The sequence below is a fragment of the Rattus rattus genome, chromosome 1 (genome assembly GCF_011064425.1).
Source record: "Rattus rattus isolate New Zealand chromosome 1, Rrattus_CSIRO_v1, whole genome shotgun sequence".
NCBI lineage: Eukaryota > Metazoa > Chordata > Mammalia > Rodentia > Muridae > Rattus > Rattus rattus.
In genome coordinates this window covers 228,381,814-228,408,695 of record NC_046154.1, presented here as the reverse complement: position 1 = coordinate 228,408,695, position 26,882 = coordinate 228,381,814, and the positions used below count along the sequence as shown (strand labels likewise).

Below are 26,882 nucleotides of genomic sequence, written 5' to 3'. Positions count from 1 at the left end.
TTATAAACACATAGGATATTGATTACATCTTTATCATGAGTCAGAGGACTGGATTGTCAAAAGTGAAGAATAAGGGGCTTAGGAGATAGCTCAGTCAGTAAACTCTTTACCATACAAGCATCAGGATTTTAGTTCAGATCTTTAGAATACTTGTAAAATGCTGGGCATGGTGGGACGTGATCCTAGCACTAGAGAGCTGGAGTCAGAGGTAGCTAGATGGGCTCCAGATTCAGTGACTTACGTTGTCTTTACATCATACTCTGGCATAGTTCATGAACATGCATACACACACAAAAGTTCACATGCTTGGTAAGAACACATGCACACCACATACACATATACACACAGTGAGCAAAAACAGAGTTCATGGAATTAAAGAGGGCAGTTCCATCAATTCTGACCAAATCATTTTGTGTTTTGGGACATTGGGCAAATTATCCAATTTCACTAAGCCTCAGTTTTCTCACCTGAAAAAGATAATAGCTGATGGTCTCAAATGAGTGGCATAAATGTGTGTGTGTGTGTGTGTGTGTGTGTGTGTGTGTGTACTGATAATTATAATGATTCAGTAAATGCCAGTGGTAATAACAATAATGTGAAAATAGGTATAATGAATTATTTATTGAGTATTTACTGTGTAAGCAGGATTATGACAGAATGTCTAAGTTCATGCATAAAGCATGAGATTCTTCTAGCACTTAAAGTGTTTATGCTTAACCATATCTTACTAAGGAACACGGAACATAGAAGATGAATTATGGGAAAAAAACAGATGAGATCTGGAGTTTCCCTTTAACTAAAATTATGTGTATCAGTTCAAAACTGCACTTGTTAGGTACATTGAAGAGATTGTTCAGTAATTAAGTACACTTGCTTATCATGCAAAAGACCAAAGTTCAATCTCCAGCACCCACATGAAGGTTTGTGTATGCATCATATGTACACATGCAGGCAAACACTTATGCATATAAAATAAATTTAAGTATTACTGTACTTTTCTGCTGATAATGGATACCAAAGATTACAATCTTAACAAATGTACAATTTTTATTTTCTCTTTTTCAAAATTCCAGATACACCTGGTATCAAGCACCCCTATTTGTTTTTTTGTTTGTTTGTTGGTTGGTTGGTTGGTTGGTTGGTTGGTTGCTGATGCTGTTGTTATTTTCTCAATGCTTTTGTGATCTATGTTACTAACCATAGATACTAGCCAACAATTCAAAATGGCTGCTGAAGCTTCAACAACTACTGTGTTAAAGGCAGGAAACTGGAGGAATGAGGAAAGGGCAAAAGTGAACAACACTAGTTTTCATTTCCTTATTTTAAAAAAGCTATTTCTAAAATCTTATTTAAAAAGAAACACAACGTGCAATTGGCTAGACTTCAGTCACAAAAAAAAAAAAGCTAGAGCATTTAGTTATTCAAAACATCATCAAAATTCCATTAATAAGAAAAAAGGGATTACAAGTTAGCTTCCCTTCCCACTCCCCCTGCACCACCTTCCCTGCTTGCTGTGTCCTCTAGGACAAATCCAGCTACTCTGAGCAGTCAGCTATCCCCAGAGGTTCTCCCTTCTACTGACACCTCTCCAGCCACTCTCACCAGACCTGTGAATCCTTAACCACACAGACCTGCAGATCCTGAAACACACAGACTTGCTGATCTGGAACCATATAGCTAAATAATACCCACCAGAGGTGGGCCATACAAGGACCATTACGTTTAACCCCTCTCTCAATACCCCTACTACAACAGGAACATCAAGGGACCAAAACCATCCAGATGTTTAAAGACTCTCGAAAGAACATAATCAATTAAAGCCAGATCAATATGACACCGTCAGGGCACAGCTACCCTACTACAGCAAGCCCTGGATATCCTAACACAAATGAAGCACAAGAAGATTGCCTTAAATCCAATCTTATAAAGATGATAGATGCCTTTAAAGAAGAAAATGAATAAATCTTTCAAAGAAATGCAGAAGAACACAATTAAATCAGTGAAGGAAAAAGTAAGACTGTATAAGACCTGAAAATGAAAATAGAAAAAAACAAACTAAGGGAATCCTAGAGATGGAAAATGAAGGGAAGAGAACAGGAACAATGGATGAAAGCAGAATATAGGAGATGGAAGAAAGTCTCAGGTATAGAAGATACAATAGAAGAAATTGATGCATCAGTCAAAGAAAATGTTAAATAAAAAATTTCCTTACACAAAACATTTAGGAAATCCAGGTTACCATTAAAGAGATCTAAGTTAAGAATAATAGGAAAAGAAGAAGGTAAATAATTCCAGCACCAAGGCCCAGAAAATATTTTCAACAAAATCATAGAAGAAAACTTTCCCAACCTAAATAAAGAAATGCCTATAAACAAACATACAAGAAGTTTATAGAACACAGATCAAAGTGGACCAGAAGAGAAAATCCTCCTGCTGTATAATAATCAAAACACAGGACAAAGAAAGAATATTAAAAACCAAAAGGGGAAAATGCCTGGTAAAATATAAAGACAGACCTATCAAAATTACATCCAACTTCTCAACAGAGACTGGAAATGCCTGAAGAGATATCTTGTAAACTCCAAGAAACCACAGATGCAACCTAGGTTGCTATACCCAACATAACCTTCAATCACTATAGGTGGATTAAAACGAGATATTTCAAGACAAATCCAAATTCAGCAATATATATCCACAAATCCAGCCCTACAGAAAATACTAGAAGGAAAACTCCAAGGCATATAACTATATCCAAGAAAACACAGAAAATAAGTAATTCCATACAAGCAAAAACAAGAGAAGCTTGTACACACACACACACACACACACACACACACACACATACACACACACACACACACACACACACACACTAATATCACCAACATTAAAATAATAAAAAATAACAACCACTGGTCATTAATATCTCTCAACATTACAGACTCAATAAAGAGACAAAGTCTGACAGAATGGATGGAAAAACAGGATCTATCATTCTACTGCATAAATGAAACACACCTCAGGAATAAATATCACCTCAGAATAAAGGGCTGAAAAAGTTTCCAAGCAAACAGATCCAAGAAGCAAACTGGAGTAGCCATTCTAATATCTAATAAAATAGACTTTCAACTGAAATTAATGAAAAGAGACTGGGAATGATACTTCATACTCGTCAAAAGAAAAATCTATCAATTTGATATCTCAATTCTAAACATCTATTCCACAAAAGGGATACACATTTGAAAAAAACACTGGGAGACTTGTATACCCCACAAATTGTCTCACCAATTGATAGATCATCCAGACAAAAACTGAACAGAGAAATAATGAAACTAACAGATATTATGAATCTAATGGACCTAATAGACATCTATAGAACATCTCACCCAAATACCAAAGAATATTCATCAAAGAATATACATTCTTCTCAGCAATTCATAGATCTTTTCCCAAAATTGACTATATAGTTGATCACAAAGCAAGCATCAACAAATACACCATGGATTAAAGTTGGACTTCAACAACAAAAACACCAGACAAACTATGTACTCATGGAAATTGAACAAATCTCTACTCAATGATCTCTGGGTCAGGAAAGAAATAAAGTAATTACAACTTTTTAAAATTCAATGAAAATGAAGGCACAACACACCCAAATTTATGGAACACAATGAACACAGTGCTAAGAGGGAAATTTCATAGTATTAAGAAACTTCATAAAGAAGTTAGGAAGTTCTCACACCAGCAATTTAAAACTACATCGAAAGTTCTAGAAAGAAGAAGAAAGGGAGGAGGAGAAAGAAGAAGAGGAGGAGGAGGAAGAGAAGGAGAGGAGGAGGAGGAGGAGGAGGAAGGAGAGGAGGAGGAAAAGAAGAAGAAGGAAGAAGAAGATAAGGAGGAGGAAGAGGGGAGGAGGAGGAGGGGAGGAGGAGGAGGAGGAAGAGGGGAAGGAGGAGGAGGAGGAGGAGGAGGAGGCAAGCACACCAAAGAGGAGCAGAAGGCAGAAAATAATCAAAATTTTGGCTGAAATCAATCAGTTAGAAACAAAGAAAACAATAGAAAAAATCAATGAAACCAAGAGCTGGTTCTTTGAGAAAATCAATGAGACAGACAAGCCCTTAGCCAAACTAATGAAAAGACAGAGAGACAGTACCCAAATACACAAAATCAGGGCTGAAAAGGGAGACATAGCAACAGACACCGAGGAAATTCAAAGAATCATTAAGTCTTACTGCAAAAGGCTGACCTCCCCCAAAATTGAAAATGCTAACAAAATGGACAATTTTTTAGACAGACACCACTTACCAAAGTTAAATCAAGATCAGGTAAACTATTCAAACAGTTTATAATCCCTAAGGAAATAGAAGCAGTCGGTAAAGTTCTTCCAACAAAAAGTCCAGGGCCAGATGGTTTTAGTTCAGAATTTTACTAAACTTTCAAAGAAGAGCAATTGCCAATACTCCTCAAACTATTGCACCAAATAGAAACAGAAGGAACACTACCTAATTCATTCTATGAGGCCATAGTCACCCTGATACCTAAACTACACAAAGACTCAACAAAGAAAGAGAACTTCAGACAGATTTCTCTTATGAACATTGATGCAAAAATACTCAATAAAATGCTCACAAACCAAATCCAAGAACACACCAAAAACATTATTCAGCACGATCCAGTAGGCTTCATCCTAAGGATGCAGTAATGGTTAAGTATACTAAAATCCATCAACCTAATCCATCATATAAACAAAATCATGATTATATCATTAGGTGATAAAAACACCTTTGACAAAATCCATCACCCCTTCGCATTAAAAGTATTAGAGAGATTGGGGATACAAGACGCATATCTAAACATAATAAAAGCAATATACAGCAAGCCAATAACCAACATCAAGCTAAATGAAGAGAAACTGAAAGCAATCCCACTGCAATCAGGGAAATGACAAGGCTGCCCACTCTCTCCCTATCTATTCAATATAGTACTTGAAGTTCTAGCCAGAACACTAAGATAGCTAAAGGAGGTCAAGGGGATACAAAATGGGAAGGAAGAATTCAAAGTATAGGTATTTGCTGATGGTATAATAGTATAAATAAGTGACCCCAAAAATTCTATCTACATTTGATCAACACCTTCAGCAGAGTGGATACAAAATTAACTGAAAGAAATCAGTAACCCTCAATTATACAGATGATAAAGTGACCAAGAAATTAGGAAAACAACACCTGTTACAATACCCAAGAATAATCTAACATATCTTGGTGCAACTCTAATCAACCAAATGAAAGACTTATATGACAGTAAGTTCAAATTGCTGAAGAAAGAAATTGAGGAAGATATCAGAAGATAGAAAGATTACCCATGCTCATGGATTGGTTGGATTAACAGTGAAAATGGCCATCTTAGCAAAAAGTCATTTACAGATTCAATGTAATTCCAACAAAAATTCCAATGCAATTCTTTACAGACTTTCATTACATCAGTTCTCAACTCTATGTGGAAAAACAAAAGATCTAAGATGGCAAAAACAATCCTGAACAGCAAATAAACTTCTTGGGGATCACCATCCCTGACTTCAAGCTATACTACAGAGCAATAGTAATAACTACTGCAAGGTATTGGTATAGGAACAGACAGGTTGATTAATGGATTAGAATAAAACACCCTGAAATAGACACTTGTTTTTTGACAAAGAAGGCAAAAACCATACAATGGAAAAAGAAAGCATCTTCAACAAATGTTTCTGGTCTAACTGGATGTCTGCAAGTAAAAAAATGCATTAGATCTATATCTGCCACCCTGCACAAAACTCAAATTCACGTGGATTAAAGACCTCAACATAAAACCAGATACAGGAAATCAAATAGAACAGAAAGGGGGAAATAGCATTGAACTTCTTGGTACCAGAGGCAACTTTCTGAATGGTATTCCAATGCCTTAGGCTTGAAGATCAGTAATTAAAAAAATGGGATCTCATGAAACTAAAAAGCTTCGGTAAGGCAAAGGACATTGTCAGTAGGACAAAACAGAAGCCTACTGATTTGCAAAGGATCTTCACTAACCCCATATCTGACAGGGGGCTAATATCCAAAACATATAAAGAACTCAAGACGTTAGAGACCAATGACACAAATAACCCAATTTAAAAATGAGGTACCTAGCTAAGCAGAGGCTTCTCCAACAGAAAAATCCCAAATGGCTGAGAAGCACTTAAAAAAAATTCTAAATCCTTAGTCTTCAGGGAAATGCAAATGAAAACAACCCTGAGATTCCATTTTACACCCATCAGAATGACTAAGATCAAAAGCTCAAGTGACAGCAGATGCCGGTGAGGATGTGGAGCAAGGGGAAAACTCCTCCATTGCTAGTGGGATTAAAACTTGTGCAGCCACTTTGGAAATCAATTTAGCATTTCCTCAGAAAACTGGGAGTAGTTCAACCTAAAGACTCAGCTATACCACTTCTGGGAATATATCCAAAAGATATTCTACCATCCCACAAACACACTTGTTCAACCATGTTCATAATAGGTTTATTTGTGATAGAAACTGGAAATAACCTAGATGCCCCTTAACTAAAAATGTAGATTAAAGAAAATGTGGTTTATCTACAAATTGGAATACCATTCAGCTCTGAAAAACAAAGACATCATTAATTTTGCAGGCAAATGGCTGAATTTAGGAAATATAATCCTGAGTGAGGTAACCCAGTCCCAAAAGGATATGCACAGTATGTATTCACTTATAAGTGAATACCAGCCATAAAATACAGGGTGCCCATGCTATACTCCACAAACCCAAGGAGGCTGGACAGGGAGAAGGGTATAGCCAAAGATGTTTGAGACTCACTTAGAAGGGGGAATGAAATTGTTGTGGAAGGTCGATGGGGGAAGGGAACTGGGTGGGATAGGGGATTTAGGAGGGGAGTGGTGGGGCTTAGGGGTTGGTTGTGGGAAGGGACAGGGGGATGGCCAAACAGCCATAAGAATTGAATAGAAATCTGCAATCGACATGAGGGGAGGTAAGGGGCATCTCCAGGAAGTGACAGGGACTTGGGATAAGGGAGGGGCCCAAGATTCAGTGGGGATGTCCTTATGTATGACTCTTTGGATTGGGTTTACAGAACCTGAAGCCACCTTCTGTAGCCAGGCAGGAACTCTAGTTAGAGCTATAGGGACATCAACCCACCCAAAAACTTTCAACCCAAAATTTATCCTGTCTACAAGAAATGCAGGCATGGGGAATGGATCAGAGACTGAGGGAACAGCCAACCAATAACTGGCCCAAGTTGAGACCCATCTTAGGGGCTATTCCTGACACTATTAATGATATTCTGTTATGTTTGCAGACAGGAGTCTAGCATGGGTCTCCTCTGAGAGGCTCCACCCAGCAGCTGACCCAGATGGATGCAAAGACATATAACTGAAAAGTGGATGGAATTTGAGAACTCTTAGGGAAGAGTTGGGAGAAAGATTGTGGGCCTCGAAAAAGATAGGAACTCCACAGGAAGACCAATGTCATTAACTAACCTGAACCTTTGAGGGCTCTCATAGGCTGAATCACCAAAGAAAGACTATATAGAGTCTGGACCTAGACCCATTCCCTCATATGTAGCAGGTATCCAGCTTGGTTTTCACGTGTGTCCTGAACAACTGGAGTGGGAGCTACCCAAAAGCTGTTGCCTGTCTGTGGAATATATTCTTCCAGCTGGGCTGCCTGGCCTGCTCTTAGTGAAACAGGATGTTCCTAGTCCAGAAGAGATTTGATGTGTTATGGTGGGTGGCATACACAAGGGGTAGCCTCCACCCTCTCAGAAGAAAAGTGAAGGAGGGAGGGAGGAGGGACAGTGAGTGGGCTGTAAAATGAATAAATAAAAATTTTAAAAATGAATTAAGAATGAAAGAAGAAAGAAAAGTGGAGAATGAACATCCAGACAGTAATTCACAGGCTATGCTGAACTTTTGTTGAGTTTTCTTAGCCATGAGAGGAAACTCTGGCTCCTGTTGTCAGGAGTAGTAAATAAGAAATGAGCAAAACACACACACTGTAGCTATGTGGACCATGACATCAGTCAATAGACACTTCAGTGTCATTCTATGAGTAATTAATAACTAGATCAAGATAATGGAAAAGAAGTAATGTTATGAGAAGTTTATATAAAAGGATCCAGGTAGGCAGCTAGCTATACACAGAACCATTGAAATTTCTCAGTGGACAAAGTCAAACATTTCCCTGTCCAATTTAGTATTCTTCACTTGTTCCTTTTGCTTTTAAGGAGAGCCAGGGTCCTATGGATAGGATGTAAGTCATGTATGCTCTTAGATGTTTTTCAGTACCTTGACAGGTACAACTTTTCCTAGACACTTCCTGAAAGTTCATGGTCTTTCCTTTCTGCTTGTACAGGTGTTTTAAGCATTACCAGGAATTTTCTGTCTTCTACTTTGTCCCTATGACTTCGGCGTGTTTCTCACCATTTGGGTCAAGCATCAGGTTGCTGGAAGACCTTCCATTGTTTGAATCTGAAATGTCTGTCATAGGCTCAAGCCTTGATTTTTAAAGCTCTGTTTTAAAGGTCCGGGAGGCTTAGGAAGTAAGGTCTGAGCAGCAGAAACAGCATTGGTGTGGTAGGCAGGCAGGCCTTTAAGGGTTTTAGGCTTTTCCTTGGCCCTTTCTCTCTGCTTCCTGTCTGTTGCACATGATGACTCTCTATTCCACGATCATACCATCTTCCATTCCCCGCTATGAACTATAACATCCCTGAAGCTGTAAGCCAAATCAAGCTCTTCCTCCTCCAAGCTGCTACTACTGTCTGATATTTTGGCACAGTGATGAGAAAAGGTAGCTAATATTCTTGCATATAGGAGTTACTTGTCCAATATGTGATTCTTGATGACTTGTGGTCTCTCCAGGATTTAGTTATTTCTGTCTGCTTCTTATTTTGGCTATTTTGGTGAGGACCACAGTTCTCACCTACACACTGAGAATCCGGGTATTAGCCATGATTTAAAATGTCTGCTTCATTGAAGCTTCTACGTTCAGCCACATAACATTGGTCCAGCTACTAGTTCTGTGCAGGATACTTTATGTCTCAAACTAGTATTTTCTCCAACATCTTACTTATACTAAAACCAACTCGTTGACACCCTTGTGTGAAAAGATATCAAAGCCTTAACAGAATTTTAGCTCTACAAGAGAACTAAAATAAATTTTTGCATGAATAGTAGACTTCAGTGGCTTTAAAAATTTACTATCACCCAAATCATTAAAAGTTTGAAAATGAGGTAATGACTTTAAGCTTTTGCTATGGAGTTTTAAAGACCTTATAGTGACACTTACGTGACTATGTTTGTACAGTCAAGTGTGGGCACCAATGGCAGAGTCTGCCTTCTGCCTTTCTGTTCCATTCACTCTCTCTAAGGAGAAACTCAACTCTCTCATAATGTTTTATACATTGAGCACCAAGGAAGAGGCTAGATTTTAGTTCTGCCCATATTTTCAATGCTCGATGGTGTATTACGTTAGAAAATTGTTTTCACCTGGACTTCGCCTCACTGAACTGATCTTGCCCGATTGTATCTAGAATGAATGGCTTAGGTTTGATTTGCACACATTTTTGTAGACTCAGAATTAAACCAACATCAATGGTGCTCAACATTTAGATTAAAAGTAGGTTTTTAAAATATCTGTACACAATTACATTACCCAATAGGAGAACTAAGCTTGTTCTTACTAAGCAGGAAAAAAAAACAAAAATAAGTGTGTGTGTATTCACTCTGAAAGAAAACTGTCCCTCTGGTGATCAAGATAAGACAAAGTCAGTGGCAAGTGTGGGGACATCAAAACTTTGGAATTACTTCCTGAAAGTTCTTTTTGGGAAAAGATATAAAAGCAAGCTTAAACGAAAATAAGTTCCCAAGACCATTTACTTATCCCAACCAGCCATACCTGTGTCTGCATTTTTGATGGAGGAGAAAACGGCGGAGGAGTTTAAATTTTTTTTTTATCAGTATTGGCCAGGTCTGAGTATCTGCCATATATATGAGTCTCCATTAATTAATTAATTAATTAATTAATTAATTAAATGTTACCAGCCAGCCCCACAGGAAGGTCATAAGTTCAGGGGTGGGAAGAAATTGCACGGTGTAAAGTGTTACTTATATGACTCTATCATAGGCAGCCAAGGGGCTCCCTAGCCAGGAAAGTTGATAGACTTTGGAAGTCAGCTGTCCCATGCTCTGATGCCCTGTAATGTAATCTTAACAGCCTCTTTAGGATGTTGTCTTTGGAAGATTTTAAAGTCACTACGCCCTTATCGGTATTTAACCCTGAGAACAACCAAGAGGTTCAGAAGTCAGCTGTTTCTCTCAGAGGGATCCCCATAACCCCAAACATTTCAGGATGCCTGGGAACAAGTTTTAACTGCACCTTGTGGAGTAGGTCTCTGGCCCAGAGGGACCGCCACAGACATCCGGCACGTCTGCTTTCCTCACTGACCCAGTAAGCCGAGGGTCCAGTGGCCTGTACCCACTCAGTGGCTGCCCTGCTGCCTCCTGGTCAAAGATTGCTAGGTGCAGAGGAGCTTCGAATTGACAGCTAAGGTCTCTATCAAGAGTCCTCCTCTCAAAGCTGAAAGAAGCCAGGCACACAGCAGCCTGGGAGATGTAGTCCCCCTAAATGTCATCCATCATTCTCGCGGTTCCCTCCCAAGGTCTCTAGAAGAGAAGGTAGTCAGTCGAATGCTACAGAATCTAGATTAAACGACCATACTGTGGCAGCGGAATCGAGCCTCACGGGACAAGTGGGAAGCTTCGAGGGTAATGGGGATTGTACAGGAAAGGACTACAACTCCCATGCCGCCTCGCGCGGAGCAGGAGCCGGCTGCTCGCTTTGCGTGACCGCAGCAGGTTGGTCCTGGAGCAGATGAGCGCAGAATATTTAGGCGAAAGCGAGGGGAGGGGGGAGCGCGGGCAGGAGGAGTACCTCGGCCAAGAAAATTATGCATGCGTTAGGCAAGCTCTGAGAGAATGGCTGTGGAAGGTAAGGGACGCTTGGGGCGTCTTAAGCTCCCTCTTAACCCGCGCACTCCAATTCACACATCCCTGATGAAGCTCGGCTCCGGTGGGGAGGAGAGAAAAGGGGGTGGCGGCAAGCGGGCCCCTTCTCCCTTGTACCACTTGGTGCTCACCTGAGCCCTGCAAGGCCAGGAGGCACCTGCTTCACTTGTCTTTGAGAGAGGCGAGCAGGACATCAGGGCAGAAGGTGAAGGAAAGAGTGCAACCCAGCTTTATGATGGAAACCGGGCAGTCCAGCGCGAGGGTTATAGCCCTGACTTGCCCTTTTCCCTTCCCCTCCAGCCAAGGTAGGCTGGGTGGCCACATTGCTGGGATGCACGCTTTGCCACTCCGCACGTGGGAAAGGACTCTAGCCTGGTGCGTCATCCAGAAGCTTAGACTGCCACTGGGTCGAGGACCCCTCGCTGTGTGTACCCAGCGGGGGGCTGTAGCAGATACACCCCTAGGATATGACTGTCTTTACACCAATTTCTATATAGTCTGACCCAGGGTTAGCAAAGTTTATAGGATCAGAGTGTAAACCAGCCGCTTGGATTGAGAAATTCTTTTCTTTGAAGACTGCTTTCCTATTTCCTTGTATAATTTTGAACTTCGAATTTGCCATTTTGATTGCACAGCCCTGCCTCTTTTGAACTTTCTCGTTAAGAGTTGGGTCACGCAATTTTTGAGGGATAGGAGTTTTCCATGTCCCTTTCACTTACTTTAGAGCACAGACTTCTTGTTCAGGGGAGGTGGAGAAGGGGGGACCGGACATGCGTGGCAGGAGGGTTTCTGATGACAAATGAAAGGTCTCATACCTCTATGATGAGATAAAATTAAATGAGTGGGATTGTAAGGGGAGCCTATCTTCGCTTCCAGAATTATGGTTCCTGAGTGCACTTAGGGTTAGAGGGAACCTGAAGCAGGAAAGGAAGGCGTGGTTGCCAGCTACATCAGGCCGCTTGCCAAAGGGAAATGAGACGGTTCCTTGGAGGCTACAGAGAAGAAAAGCTCCCAGGGTTTCTTGCTTCTGCCTCACCCCTCTGCCTCAGGAGACAGCAAACGAAATACCCTGGGCCTTTACTTGAAGTAGCAAGAGTCCAGCTCACACACTCAACATCCGTAAACTCAGGCGTGACTCTGGGTGATCTCAGGATCAAAGCCTCTGCTTTCAGCTTTCCTTTCCCAACTGTGCCAACGAAAATGTCCATCTCCCCGACACACACACTCTCCCCTTTTCTCAGTTAGAAAAGTATGTAGGCAGGTTGGTAGATAATAGATGATAGATAGATAGACAGACAGATAGATAGACAGACAGACAGACAGAGCTGCCACAGAAACAAAAGCCAGCATAAAATCCATCGGTGAAACTTGAGAACAAAGTCTGTTTATCTTCCACCACCCTTCCACCTTACCCATCGGTCGGCATTAATTATGATCCCTCTTTTTTGTCTCCCATGTGAGGGACACTCTCTTCCACTTGGCAGTCCATAGTGTTCTTAAAGATAACTTTCTGTTCACTCTGAAAAGTTTAGAATAGAATTAGTCATATTTCTTGCCTGGTGGGGTTTCCACCAGTAAAGCCTGACCTTACAAAAACAGCGGCTCTGAACGTTCATGAAGACTTCAAAGAGCTTATTTTATTTTCTAATGGCTTCCTTGACTGAAAAGCCTCGGTAATGAACAGAGTACCTAAGTTTGAATGGCAATGAGGACTGAAGTAGACAGGTGAAGGAAGTGTTTTAAACCTTCCCTGGAAGGGATTCCTGCCTGTAGTTTTTTGCAAAGAGAGTTCTTACAGGATGAGATAGTCCCATCTTGGTTACTTCTCAGAGGTCTTTCAAGGCTCAGGAAAGGTAATTTCCTCTAGAAACTTGGTCCAGACCTTCCAGCTCTTCTGCTTTTGCAAGCCACGGGGTCTCCTGCTCCGATATTTCCTTAACACCAGTGCTTAAATCTACCCTCCACACTTAATATGTCTCTCACAGGAATCTGAAGCACTGGGAACCTGAGACCATACACTCCAATTTCCCAGGCAGTAACTTGTCCCGTAGCATGCCCTCAAAAGCTGCCTGTGGATTGCCCTACATACTTACTTGTGGAACTTTCATAACTGACTCCATAAGGGTGCCTGAGGCTTCCTAGGTGTCCAAGTGCCACAGAAATGGAGTTTTAAGGTATTTATTTAATGAAGGGTTCCCCCTCCTCGGCCCTCATGTTTGAAGACTCAAAACTATTGTTTTTCTCTGCTGCTGAGAATAGTATTGTCCTCTTAGTACTCATTTGAGATTTAGGGACTGGTACCCAGTGCTACTATTTCAGAGTTTTGTGCCCTTAGACCATCAGGAGGCTAAGTGTCCTAACCGGAACGACCATCACACACAGAATCCCAGGTCAAGATCAAATAATGATCAGTTTATGCATGTTCACTAAGAAATAGTGAGTCAAGGAAAGAGGAATTTTATCAGGGCAACTTGAAAAGAAATATAGCATATAATAATATCTGAGTTTTTGTGTTTATATCTATAAGAAAAAAATGGACTTGCTAAGTTTTTAGGACAGTGTAGTAGAAGAGAGGTTTTACAGAAGGGTGCCTAGACATCTATGAGTGTTCCTTATACTCTCTGACATTCCTCTCCTATAAAAAAGGCCTACCGTTTAGCACCTGTTTTACACTTTAACTTTTTACTTATTCATGCCAGCCACGTTCCTCTAATTAGTAACAAATTAGATGGTTTTTATAATGTGTAACCCTCCTCTTAAGTAAACTTGAACTTGTAAAAATGTTAATTGCGAGTAGGGCACTTACTCATCTTGCTCAATGTGTGACTGCCTATTTAACATGGAAAGGGTGTCCTTTGTTTACTGTTTTATGACTACCGTGATACATACATGCATGTGTGCATACATACATACAGATGTATATATCACACTGAATTTAAGAATATCCTATTTGCTTATTAGCCTTAATTGTGGCTTTTGCTTTGTTTTTCGTTTATGGGTATCTGAACTTTTATATAACTACCTTAGGTTTTTATGTCTTATGTTCAGGGCCCTGTGCACCCTCTGTGATGAATGAATGAAAGGTGACAAACTACAGGATACAATGAATGGTTTTGTTTCCTTGCTTCCATACACATTTGCTTTCCAACCATGGGATAGGATGTTCTCTTACAGTCCTCATTGTATTGAGGTTATATTGTGATATTGAATATTTTTAAAGGGAGAATCTGTAATCATCCACTCTCCATGCATACAACATGGAAACAGTTGTACTCACTGATATGATTCTGACCTTTGGAAATTAGTTGTACTATTATAGGGAGAGGGGGAAATGTAGATACAGAAATGTAGATCCAGTAGAAGTGGTGTTTTCTTTGTCTCTGTGTTCTCTGAGGAGCATCTGGGACTTAGACAACAGTTGTTTCATGAATAAATATATGATTCCCCAGAGTTCAAGAAGGGTTTGTCTCCTTGTCCTTGGATCCTTCTTTATTCCTTTATCCTTGGTTGTTGTTTTGTTGTTGTTGTTGTTGTTTTTGTTTTTTTTTTTTAAACAGTAGTAGGATGAGCGAGCATTCTACTCTTGGTGTTTCTACGGCAGAGCAAACAATAGCTCCTCTTAAATGGCAAGAAAATAAGTTCTAATTTTCAGCACTAGAAGCTCCCTTCCCATCAAGCAAAGTATTTCAAATGGAAAGCTGTGTGCTCTAAGTGACATTTGTGATCTGAGGTTTTGATCTTAATTGATCATACTAGTCTGTCAAATGATATCTTACTACTCATTCAGAATTCAGAGTCTGTAGTTTTCCTGGAGTAAGCCTCTTGAAAGGCTAATTAACAGATGGCAAAGAGGCAAAGAATAGATACTTGTAGCAGTCATGGAATGGTGGGTTAGGGAGAGCTAGGAAATGCAGACCCTATCCACTGTGATTTGAGAACTAAGCCCCTAGAAAGGAATAACGATATGAAATAACAATGTCACCTTTATCCCAAGCCATCACCTTGGTCACCTTTCAGACTCTGAGTCATATCGTCAGTGGGCATGTTCACGCTGCTACACTGTGGGTGAACTTACCCTTGTCGAAGAACTGCCCCTCATACTTAACAGCCTGAGAGCAGAAAGAACTGATACCCGCAGCTTTCCAATGAAGCCTGTGCCCTGTGGCTTCCACAAGCATGCACATAAGATTACTATCCTCTATTTTTATCCCTGAAAGAGGACGAGGAGAGAGAGCAGAAGCATTCTGATGCAATGCTCTGTTGTTCCATGCAATGGAGAGGAGGCTTCTCTGCCATCGTGTTATCCCACCCTGACTTTTATAACTACTTTTTCATTCCGCCTTACATCTAACCAATGTGTGCTCTCTGAATAGATGGATGAGAGATGGTGGGAGATGGATGAGAGATGGGTGGAATTATGAGTTATTTGAATCTCATACAGGCCATCCGGCTGAGGAACTCCCAACCCTGTCCACCTGTAGAAGTAAGACCGTGGGTGTCTCAATCCAAATGTTCCCAGTTCTCTTGCCATCAAAGGTTCCTCCTTGTTCCTCCTTGTTCCCCCTCGTCCTCCTCTTCCTCTTCCTATTCCTCCTTCTTCTTTTTGCTTAATTTCACTTTGTTTGCCAGCCCATCAGTTCTGATTTGCCTGCCTTGTCAGCTCTTGTTGATCACTGTCTTTGGATATAAGAACAGTGGACTGGTTACTCATCACTGTAAGTTCCTAGGGAGTGAATAAGAAAGGAGGCCTCAAAACCAGGATAGAAAACTTGCCAGGGCAGAGGTTCCTGCCACTCCCATGACTCTTACAACCTGCCTCAAACAGGGCTTGGTCTAATCCCATGGTTGCTTTACATAGCTCAGCCCTTACTAATCCTTTTCATCCTTCCCTTGTCTTCCTCAATAGCTTTGCTGTTCTCATAGGCCAGAATGCACGAGGGTTGGAATAAAGATCGGAAGATGCTGGAAACCTTTACAGGTAGAACTGAGTGAAGTGCTGAGTCATGGTAGCTGCTGTGGTGTCACAGAGAGGCCATCGGGAGTCTGAAGCCTTGAACTCTGAAGATGCTATGAGAAAGAGGATCTTTAGATAGGTTTCTTCTTTCTGGCAATGAACATGAGATGCTGTCCTTGTGGAAGGAACTATACCAGATATGGTGGCTGATAAGGGACCTGAGCCTCTCTGTTCCCATGTCTCCTCCTCCCCTACCTACAATTTGGTGAAAGGGAGAAACCAAAAAGACAGAGTGCTGTAAGTGCTAAATAAAAGTACAAGCAACAATAACGTGGGAGGTCTGAGAACAAACGGGGCATTTAGGGACAGGCTAATGGAGGAGAAGCAGCGTTGAGTGAGCCTTTCATTAGGATTTATGGGTGTGGTCATGGGTAAAGGGCATGGAACATGTATGTGTGATGTGTGCTCCAAAAGGGGTTTCTCCCAAATGCTAGTAGTAGTTTGGTTGTTTCCCGCTATAGACAAGAAAGTGAAAGAGAACACATCTAAGTCAGTCAGTTGTAAGCACCTAAATAAGTCAATTGTAGCAGGGATTCTTTTTGCTAAAGGTATTGTCATTTGTTATGCAGAACTTCAGCATTCTCTAGCCCATTTGGATCTTGCATATGGCTCTTTGGAAGCCTCAGGAGCAGGTGAGAGAAGCTGTGCTCCTGTAAATTATCCTGGTTCCTGCCTGGTTCTGAAGAGGAATGGAGCAGTACCTCTCTGAACTGGCTCATAAGAGGAAAAAAAATGTGGCTATCTTTAGTCTGGTTTTGCTAAAGTGTGGGTGCAAGATGCTGCTTGTACCATTCGCCTCCCTGCACAGAGCAGGACGGCGCAGATGCCAGTGACAGGGGTGGCCCGCCTCACTGCCTCCCACTTCCCAGATCTCCGAGGCCTGGAGGAGTAGGTTGGTAAGTTGCATTTCTTTACTCCCTGCTGCTTCTCTGTTGTCTCTCTGCTGGGGAAGGTATTTGGGGTGTTTCCTTAAGCACAGCCAAGGTCTCAAGTGACTTGTCAGATCTCTGTGGACTGTTTGATGGAGGTGGTCCTCGGCTGTCCTCAGACACAGTGGGGCTCAGGTCCTCTCTTAGGTCCTTCTCAACTTTCACATCTTGTGGGGGTTTTTTTTTGTTTGTTTGTTTGTTTTGTTTTTTTTTCACTATGGAGCCTAGATTAGTAATGGTGGTTTTAAATATGCAGGTTGTACAGCTAGACAAACTGAACAGCTACCCAGAGGTGTAGAGGTCTTTCAGTGTGTTTCTGGGCAATGCATTGAACATTATCTGAGGTTCTTTTGTCTGTTAATCTGATGCGGATTGCCCTATGGGCATGCCTTCATAGACACACTACAAGTATTGCCTTGCTATCAAAGGCATGTTTAAGACTCAGTCTAGCAGCTGCTCAGTGAATATTCAGTGAATGTTAAGCTCTATGCTCTCTACCTCCACTCAGGAATGTAGCTAAACCATGTGACATAGTGTCTGGTAGAATAGTAAGTATCCAGGCGGGGTGATACCAACAAACTATAATTAATACATTATAAGACGTCTTCAGTTGAAAACATATTCTAATGTATTCATAATCAGATAATATGTATTTATAGGACAACAAAAGACATGCATGTATTGGCTTAACTTTTCCTAAGGAGATATGAAACGATATTTATTCACCCCAGGAAGGGCACCAAAGAAATGACTCTACACCTAAATGCATTTGGTGAACCCCAAGTTTACTTGGGGTGACTTACAGGAGCTTGAGAAAAGATGTATTTAAAGGAGTAGGAACAGCGTAAGGGCAGCTGTACACCAAAGAGAAGTCAGCGGGGTTGGGCCTATGGAGCAGCTTCTGAATCTCTCCTGAGCCTCGTTAGCCTTTCCTTTCTTGCTAGTAGGCCTAATCTTATGACAGTCGTTTTGGTAATCTGTAGCTGCCCTGAACTCACTGTGGAAATAGGCATACCTCACTAAAGGATAGCTTCATACAACAAGAAGCTGTCGTTCCAAGAAGGTAATCAGTAGGAAGTCATCGCTGACTCAAATATTCCTGTCCCAAACTTACTTTAACACCATCAGTTTTCTAAGCCTTGCTCCCTGTCCATTTCTCTCCTGTCTCCCCTCCCACACGCCACCCAGATACACAATATAGAGGCAAAAATAAGAGTAATTTCAGATCTTTGAGATGTGAATGGACTCTACGGAAATGACATTGGTCAACTGGAGGAATGGGGCAATTGTCCCAATTAAAATAAGGTACAGTTAGGTCTCCTTGCAGAAGAAAATCAGCAACATCACTGGCATGGTATGTGCCCAAGAGAAATATGAGAACTTTCTGAGCTTCAAGCAACACCTTTGGTGATATAGAATATCCTAAAATATTCCAGGGGGAAAATGATATTTTTCCCAGCTAGGCTGTGAAGAGTCAAGTGTGAAATGAAAGATATTGTCCTGCTGGCACAAACCCTGATGGAGAAATTATATAAGAAATAAAAATAGGCTCCTTTTTTTTGTCCTAAGAATTCACACAATATTCATAATTATAGCAAAAATGTGTTTTAAGAGGACATAAAAAATGCTTCTTAGGTTCTCTTTCCAGATAAAGTATCGTTCCAATTGTGTCAGTATTATTTTCAATAACCTGGCCTCCATTCAAAGGGTATTCATATTCTCCCATGCTCAATATAGATATGGATAGTTATTTCTTATTCATTTCTTGTTCTGTCCTTTATGATTTCATATTAATATTTTAAAGATTTTTGAAGCTTAGATTATTTGTGTGTGAATCATATATGGTAAAATTGTATAGTCCTTAGACTTTTGGAAAACACATAATCCTGTAACCAATATTACAACGAAGAGCTAGAACAATTCTAACACCTTGCAGAGTTGGTTCATGCCTTTTACTCATAGTCCCTGACAACATTGGTCTTGACTCCACCCCTGTGACTTTCCTCTTCTAGAATGTCACATAATGCCATAGTACATCTTGTTGCTATCGAAGGCTGGTTCCTGAACAATATTCTGTGGCATGGAAATATTGACATGTTGAGTGTTTCTAGTTAGTTATTGATGTTAGTGAACCACTGGAAACAACTGCTTACAGTCTGTGTGACTCGCTCATTTCTCTTGTGTGAACCACAGTAGGAGTTTAAGTCAAATAAGCTGTGTTCTTAAAGCAAGTGTTTTAGGAGCTGGGAAGATGGCTCAGGTGGACATGTGCTTACTGTAGAAGTGTTAGTACTTGAGTTCAGAGCTCTACCACTCATGTAAAATCCACGTGTGATGGCCTGTATCTGCAGTGGAAAGGGCAGAGACAGCAGGACCTCTGGAGTTCATTGGCCAACCAGTCTAGCTGAAATGACAAGCTCTAGGTTCAGTGAAAGACTGTGTTTGGAATGGAAGAAAGGGGGCAACGAAAGAGGAAGACTCCTGATGCCAACTTCAGGCCTCACATGCACACACATCAGGTGAGCATGGCCACAAAATAGGCATACTGGCACATGAATATACACAAGCAGTCCTTTCCCCAGCATATTTAAAAAAAATTGTTTAGTCTCGTACAAAACCGCCAAACTGTTCTCTAAGGAGGCTCTGCTTCACCCAATACTCTTTACCAGGAATTTTTGTTCTCTGTCTTAATCATCTCCTGATCCTGGAGGCCTCACACAAATAAGAAACTCAGGTTAACACGCATATGCTACTTGGGCAGGATTGGAAGAGATCAGCTGTATGGCTATGACAAGTACACATCCCACACTTCACTCTGGATATTGCTTAAAAATGTCACCAGCATTAGCATTCCAAGGAAAAAGGCTCTACGTTTTTTGAGTAAATTCTTTAAGAAGCCATGGAGGTCTGGACACTAGTATTTAGCACTGTTGTTTGAGCACAATCAGAAGGGGACATTCCAAGGTGGACTTGGTTTGGGGGAAATTTTGGCAAGCACATGGACAGGAAGGAAATGATTTGCGAGGCTTTAAAACTCTGAGTGCACAGGTTGGAGAGGCAGTTTAGTGGTTAAGAGCATCTGCTGCTCTTGCAGATAACTGGAGTTTGGTTCCCAGCACATATAATGAACAGCCAACAGCTTTCTGTAAGTTTAACTTTATGGGATGTGATGCGCTCTTCCAGCCTTAGACATTGATGTCACATGCACAACACCCCCCCCAACTCCCACCCCCAACACACACTGAGTAAACAATAAAGTAAATATCAAAGTTTTGCAAAAATCAGATTTAGTTAGAAAAGGAAGAGAACAGCTCACTGTCTCTAAAGGATTGGTCTTTCTGCTAAGATGAGTTAGTCCTGCTCATAGAATAGTTGAAATTTGTCTTGTGGCCCAAGAGAAGGCTTGCTTTTTTTCTACAGTGGACACATCTTGAGGAAGGGCACAGGCTTGTATTTTGCAGTGAGAATTGAGTGTCTCATCAGCTGCTCATTTATGCAGTAAGAGCAGTATTTTGTTTGCCTGCAAACGCTTGGTATTCTCTGCTAGGAAGTAGGTCTGGCAATAGATTCGAATCTGAATTTAGCCACAGCCGCGGGCCATTGCATAGATTTTCTTAGTTAGGGTTATTATTGTGATAGACAAAACAGCATAACCAAAAAGCCATTTGGGGAGGAAAGGGTTTATTTCACTCACAGTCCCATATACCAGTTTATCATCAGAGGCAGTGAGCAGGAACGTGATCATGGAGTCAGGGGCTGAAGCAGACGCCCTGGAGGGTTCTGCTTACTGGCTTGATAGTAGCACCCAGGCTACTATCTCAAGGCTGACCCCCATCCCCACCAGTCACTAATTAATATAATGCCCTACAGGCTTGCCTAAAGCCTGATCTCCTGGAGGCATTTTCTCAAGTGGGGTTCCTTCCTCTTTGAAGATTCTGCCTTGTGTCAAGTTGAATGACAGCCATCACAACTGAGCCTTTGCCAACTTGACGCATCAACACATCGCTTTCCACCTAGAACCTTTCCTTCTGTGTTTATCCCCAAGACAGCTTGCTAGTTCTGATTTCACACTATAAATACGTAGAACTTTAAAAGTTTCACCAACAGTGTGAACAGCACGATATCCAATGTCTGTGATACACTAGAGAGCTTCTGAGCCCCTCCCGAGGGCTTGGCTCACCTCTCTGGCTCCGCCCTCTGCATGCGCACTGCCTAGCTTCCAGGCTCCCCCTGGCTCTCTTTCACCACTGCTGCTGTTCTTGGCAGTCACCTCATGGCCTTGATGACTCCAAACTGCTCGCTTCTCTTGCTGCAACTGGGCTGCATTTCCACAAATAGTCTCACCTGGACTCTTACATGTGATATAGGTGACCCCTACACGCTCTCCTCCCTAAGTACTGAGGGAATTTGGATTCATAATGAAGCACTTTTTATAAATCTACACCACTACTTCTCAGCCAGTGTGGGTTTTGTGGGAACACTTGCCAGATTTCAAAGTCCTTGGATTTTTCTAACATTGTTTTAATTTTGGCACGTTCCATTTTGCTAATTTGGCTTTCGTGTTTACTAGTTGTCTTTTAGAAACATTAGTGACTTATGATGGACAGTATAAAAATAAGACATTAATTGTACTCCGCCATGCGGATATTCCTTCCAAGTTGTTGGAGCAAATCTCTAATTAATTGTCACGACCCTGGCTTATGATACTTTTGTATCCTTTCATATAGAGCGCTGTGTCTGGTCTTTTATTCCCATGGTCTGCCCATCCTGGCATCCAAGTTCACTTGTGCATCCAGCCTCTAATTAGTGAAAATTGCTATTTTTATTTGACGATAGATACTTACGTGCCATCCTTAGGTTGCACCTCATAAATGCCACCAGTGTTATGAATAGTTCTAAAGTCATTGAAACTTTCACTCCTGGATATTAGTTCAACCAGGGATTCAGGCTCCAGTCAAGTATGATGTCCTATACCTTTAATCCGAGAACTAGGGAGTTGGGGGTGGTGGGGAGGCATGTGGATCTCTGTGAGTTTCAGGCCAGCTGGTCTACAGAGTGAGTTCCAGAACAGCCAGAGCCAGAGTGAGACCTTGTCTCAAAAAATCCAACAACACAATTCATGTTTTAAATGGATCTGAAAGAGTGGAACCTGAAAAGGAGGTCACAAGAATAAACTGCACCCTTTCTTTGTATCGGGGCAAGTTACTGTGCACCTCACACCACCTTGCATGCCCTTAGATGTCGTGGTATGTTTTGTTGTTCAACTACAATGGAAAGGTTGTTCCTAGTGTAGAGAGACAAAACTAAAAAGTGAAAACAGAGGGGAGAAACTGTGATAAGATGTGATGGTTTAAATGAGTAACATCCCTCACACTTTCAGCGTTTGAACATTTGGTCTCCAGTTGGTGTTGCTCTTTGTTGAGGTTTACATGGTCCAGTCTTTCCAGAGTATGTCACTGGGTTTGGAGAATCATGGAGTTGGCCTGGCATAACTGTCTTGAGAGGCATGCATCATAGAATTTTCAGGTTGGAGTCTGTGTCTCCTGGGCCAACGTGAGCCTTTTAGTTTCTAAGAAACCAAGGTACTCCCTCAGGCAGTGAAGTGCTCAGGACCTCTTTTTTTTTCTCTGTGTCCCTTGGAGGTCAATGAATCATGTAGAAACTTGACAGGGCAGTTAGTCTTAACGTTAATTGTGTGCCTCTTGTATAGCTTGGGAGCATCGTTGTATCCTGGAAACTACCATTATATTTTGTTTCTAATGAGTATATAAAAAGTTTGATTGCTTGGAATAAATTTGTCTTGGCTCCAGTCTTGCTGAGACCCAAGCCTACTTATGATTCATTTCTCATTGATCATATCAGGAGACCCTGGTTTGGTAATTAAGCACAGATATTTAGAATTATGGGCTTGTTTTGAGGTTAAATAAATACCACCACTTCCAGTTTGCTCCCTCTGCTTCATGCTTATGGTAAAGGGTGTGAGCCCTCAGCTTTCTGTTATTGCTGAGATGCCTTCCACTTCCCCACTTTAGTGGACCCTTATTCCTGTAGAACTGTAAGCCCAAATAAACTTCATCTTCAATAAATTGTCTTGGTCATGGTGTTTTATCAGAGCAGCAGAATAATAATAAAATAATAGACATGGGGCAAGGGGAAGGGCAGGAAGGGCAGGTGTTAGAAATGTTACATAGGGGTAAAAGAGCCTGAGTTTAGGGTTATTTAATTAGGAAGAGAAGATATATAATTAATCCTCACTCTTCTGGGGCTCTCTACTGACAAAACATTGGAGTCCAAGTTCCTCGGCTTCAGGGCCCTCCAAAAAGGCTGTGCCCTCTTTCCAGGAGTACATTCCACTGCTAAGAAATCCTAGTATTCCTCTTCCTAGGATCACAACAGATCTTAAGTTTCTTCTGTCTGCTCATGTCTCTTCCCTGTCAAATGCTTTTATCCATATGTTCACACATTGCCTTTCTCACATCCTTCACAGCACACATTTAAGGCAATATGTGGGCCAAAGCATAGATGCTGGTGTGAGAAGCATGTGACTGCTGCATTCCAGAGTGGGGAGGAGAATTTTCAAGAGGCAGGAAGAAGTACCCAGGGGAGTTCTCCACCATGTCCAGTGTCAATCACTTATATACAGAGTCAACCAATGAGTGTGCTATGGGACCAACCCACAGGCTTTGCCAATGAACAAAAGAATTTGAAACAAAATAGAGAAACAAATCTCATCTTGGTAGTTCAAGGAAACCTTTCTTAGTGCACTTGGATGGCAATGGGAAGAAGAAAGTGTATGCATGTGGAAAGAGGGATTAGTCATAGGGAGCAAGATCAACGTGACAGGGATCTTAACATGGCTGAAGAGAACAAGAGTCTGTGCCTGGACTTGAAACAAGTTGAAATGGAGGGTTTGGTTTTGGTAGGAAATACTTGAAAGTGTTTTCTAAGAGTACATGATGTAACGAAGGGGTTGTTTTGAAAATATGGGAGGGAGGGAGGGAGGGAGGGAGGGAGGGAGAGAGAGAGGGGGGGGGGGATTGAGATTAAAAAGAAGCACCAATGTTACTTTTGGAAGGTTTGGAAGGATAGCTAGGGTTAGATAAGAGATGTTGTATTTGGAAAATAAATTCATAGCTACTAAAAAGTTATATCTGAGTGATATGATATTCATTGTTCTAAATGCCATATATGAACTCACTCATCTTCATAATAGGGATCATTATTACCCTCATGGACAAAATGAAAAGAATATAAAATATTAGATTGATCACCAGTGGTCACACAGCTATCGGCAGCTAAGTAGTGGGGCTGGTGTTGGAATTAAGAAAACGATCATTCATTTTCTACTTAAGAATAATTTGGGGATGGGGCTAGAGAGGCGGTTCAGAGGTTAATAGTGCTGGCTGCTCTTCCAAAGATCCCGAGTTCAATTCCCAGCCACCACATGATGGCTCGTAACCATCTATAATGAGATCTGGTGCCCTCTTCTGGCATGCAGGCAGAACACTATGTACATAATAAATAAATAATTCTTTTACGAAAAGAGAAAATACTTTGGGGAATACTAGATTAAGATATAATCACCTACATAATTTTCCTTTTTATATCTTATTTTATGTCTATGGATGTTTTGCCTACAAATATGTCTGTGTACTGTATGCATGCATGGTAGGGCAAGAGGTCAGAAGAGAGCATCAGATCTTCCAGAACTAGTTTTGAATATTGTAAGCTTCCATGTGGGTGCTAAAAATCAAACCTCGTACCCCTGGAAGAACAGACAGTTCTTTTAATTTTCTGACTGGGAGTTTTGGCAATTTCTTGCTTCTTTCTTCTGCAATAACTATGTAGAACATGAAAGAGACAAGAAGGCTTCTTATTCTCAAGTGCAGGAGGGGAGGGGACTTCTCATTTTGCTCCATTTTGTGGGTAGGATCAGCCTTGTGCTGTGGCTTAGCAGTGACTGTGTCAGCCATCAGGATACACTTCAAGGGAGCACCCCATTCCACTACCTGGGGTTGCATTAGGAAACAAGAGGGTTTAGGGATAGTGGCAGAAGGAAAGGTGAAAGCGAGGTTGAGAATAAACCCATTTACAGTTTTGCCTGGATAGAAAGCTGGTCTAGGGTTGGGGATTTAGCTCAGTGGTTAGAGCGCTTGCCTAGGAAGCGCAAGGTCCTGGGTTCGATCCCCAGCTCCGAAAAAAAGAACCAAAAAAAAAAAAAAAAAGAAAGAAAGAAAGCTGGTCTATTTCCTTCCCTTTCCAGGGCACGGTCCGACTCTCAGCCGGAATTAGGTTTGGGTTTCCAGCGTTTTGAGGCCATGTCCATGTTTGTGTGTTAGGGAGAGATTTCCCTAACACCGCTAAGCTAAGCAGCTCTTCCGCCCTCCCGCCTCCCGGTGACTGTAGTGAGCCTGGCCAGTTTCTAAATTGAAACGCAATAGCTGATAGCTTTGGCACCCATGTGTTTGCTGGGGCTCACCCCAAGACTATCATTAAAATCACACAGCCTGGCTCCAGACCGCACAGAGCTTTCCAAAGTACTGCTTCATGTTTGAGCTACGGATGGTGAGCTGGCTGCTGAGCCAATCTCGGGCTTCCATTCTGTAAATAATGGCGTGAAGTCCCTGGTTCAAGGTCACATCACCTAGTGGCAGAGCTGAGATTAGAACTAGGTGGCCTGATTCATTTTATTGTGGCTTCTGTGGATGGGGTGGCCTAGAGTCCATTTTAGATACGTTTTTAAGTGGCATGTTAACAGTAGCTGTCTATAGAATTTGTATTATTATTTCCAGTGGATCCAGAATTTGCTTTAAATTAAGGACAGAGCAACCAGAGCTCCTGTGACAGTGGAAAGGAGCCTGTTGATGACTCAATATGGCGGCAGGTTGAGCTCTCCCTTTTCGAACTTTTTAAAATTGATCTCCATTGCCAAATCTTTCAAATAGCAGAACTAAGTTAAGGTTAAACTTTAAAGATAATTTCTTTCCTGAATATTAAAATCTACATGGTGGCCATATAGGAAAGAATCATAAGACGACAAATTAGAAACTAACAATAACTATCATTATACAGCTAAGCTTTAGAAACGTGATAAAGAGCTAAGATGCTCTTTAGCCAGTAAGCCCTGGTTGATGGCCAGTAGCAGTTGTCAGTAATCTTATGAAATTGACCTCAATATTATTTCCATTTCGTACATAAAAAACAATCAGGGAGAAATTAAACATTTCCCTGAGACCACAGCAATGTAGAAAATGATGGTTTGTGGATTCTAACTCCTTTGAATAACTTCAGTGTCTGATTTTTGGTGCTACTAAAGGTATCTGCTTCCCAGATATGTCCAGTGTCTTATCCGAGGAGAGTTGGCATTCTTCGAGCTTTATAAACAACCAGCTATACCTAGAGTAGCAATGCTAGTCTAGTAAATCCTAATAGTTGTTGGCAAAAATGATAAAAACTATTAATCCATTTATTCATGTGCTTTTGAGTGTAAGGGGCTAATTAACTTTGTGCCCCTTAACCTTAGTACGTCATGAGGCCAATCATGGAGAGTGTGAAGACAGCAAGAAACACTGTCCAAAGTTTGGAACGTGTCACCACTTTCTGTTTGCTGTGGGCTGTGAGGTATCAGTGCTCCTTTTGCTTTATAAGGGCACTGAGACACACACTAGTTAGAATATAGTTTCCTTTAGACAGGGCAAGTTTTGGGTCAAAAGTTTTGTGGGTCTGTTGCCTACCTGTAGCTCCTGCTCCATTGCTTCGTCTGGCCTCAGTGGGAGAGGAGGTGACTAGTCTTACAGAGGCTTCAGGTGCCTGAGTGGGCTCATACCTAGGTGGACTCCCCCTCCTCAGGGGGGGACGAGGACTAGGGACCCTGAGGTCTGGATGT

General features: G+C 41.4%; 1 protein-coding gene across 1 annotated transcript in view; it reads left to right on the top strand.

Moving 5' to 3' along the window:
• Positions 1–10,894: 10,894 nt before the first annotated feature.
• The window catches only part of LOC116911400 (sterile alpha motif domain-containing protein 12-like), a 184,693-nt gene continuing 168,705 nt past the window's right edge, over positions 10,895–26,882 (top strand). Inside the window, exon 1 of the mRNA XM_032915371.1 lies at positions 10,895–11,036. Within this exon, the coding sequence (XP_032771262.1) occupies positions 11,024–11,036 (13 nt within the window). The 5' untranslated portion in view covers positions 10,895–11,023. The remainder of the gene's footprint in view (positions 11,037–26,882) is intronic.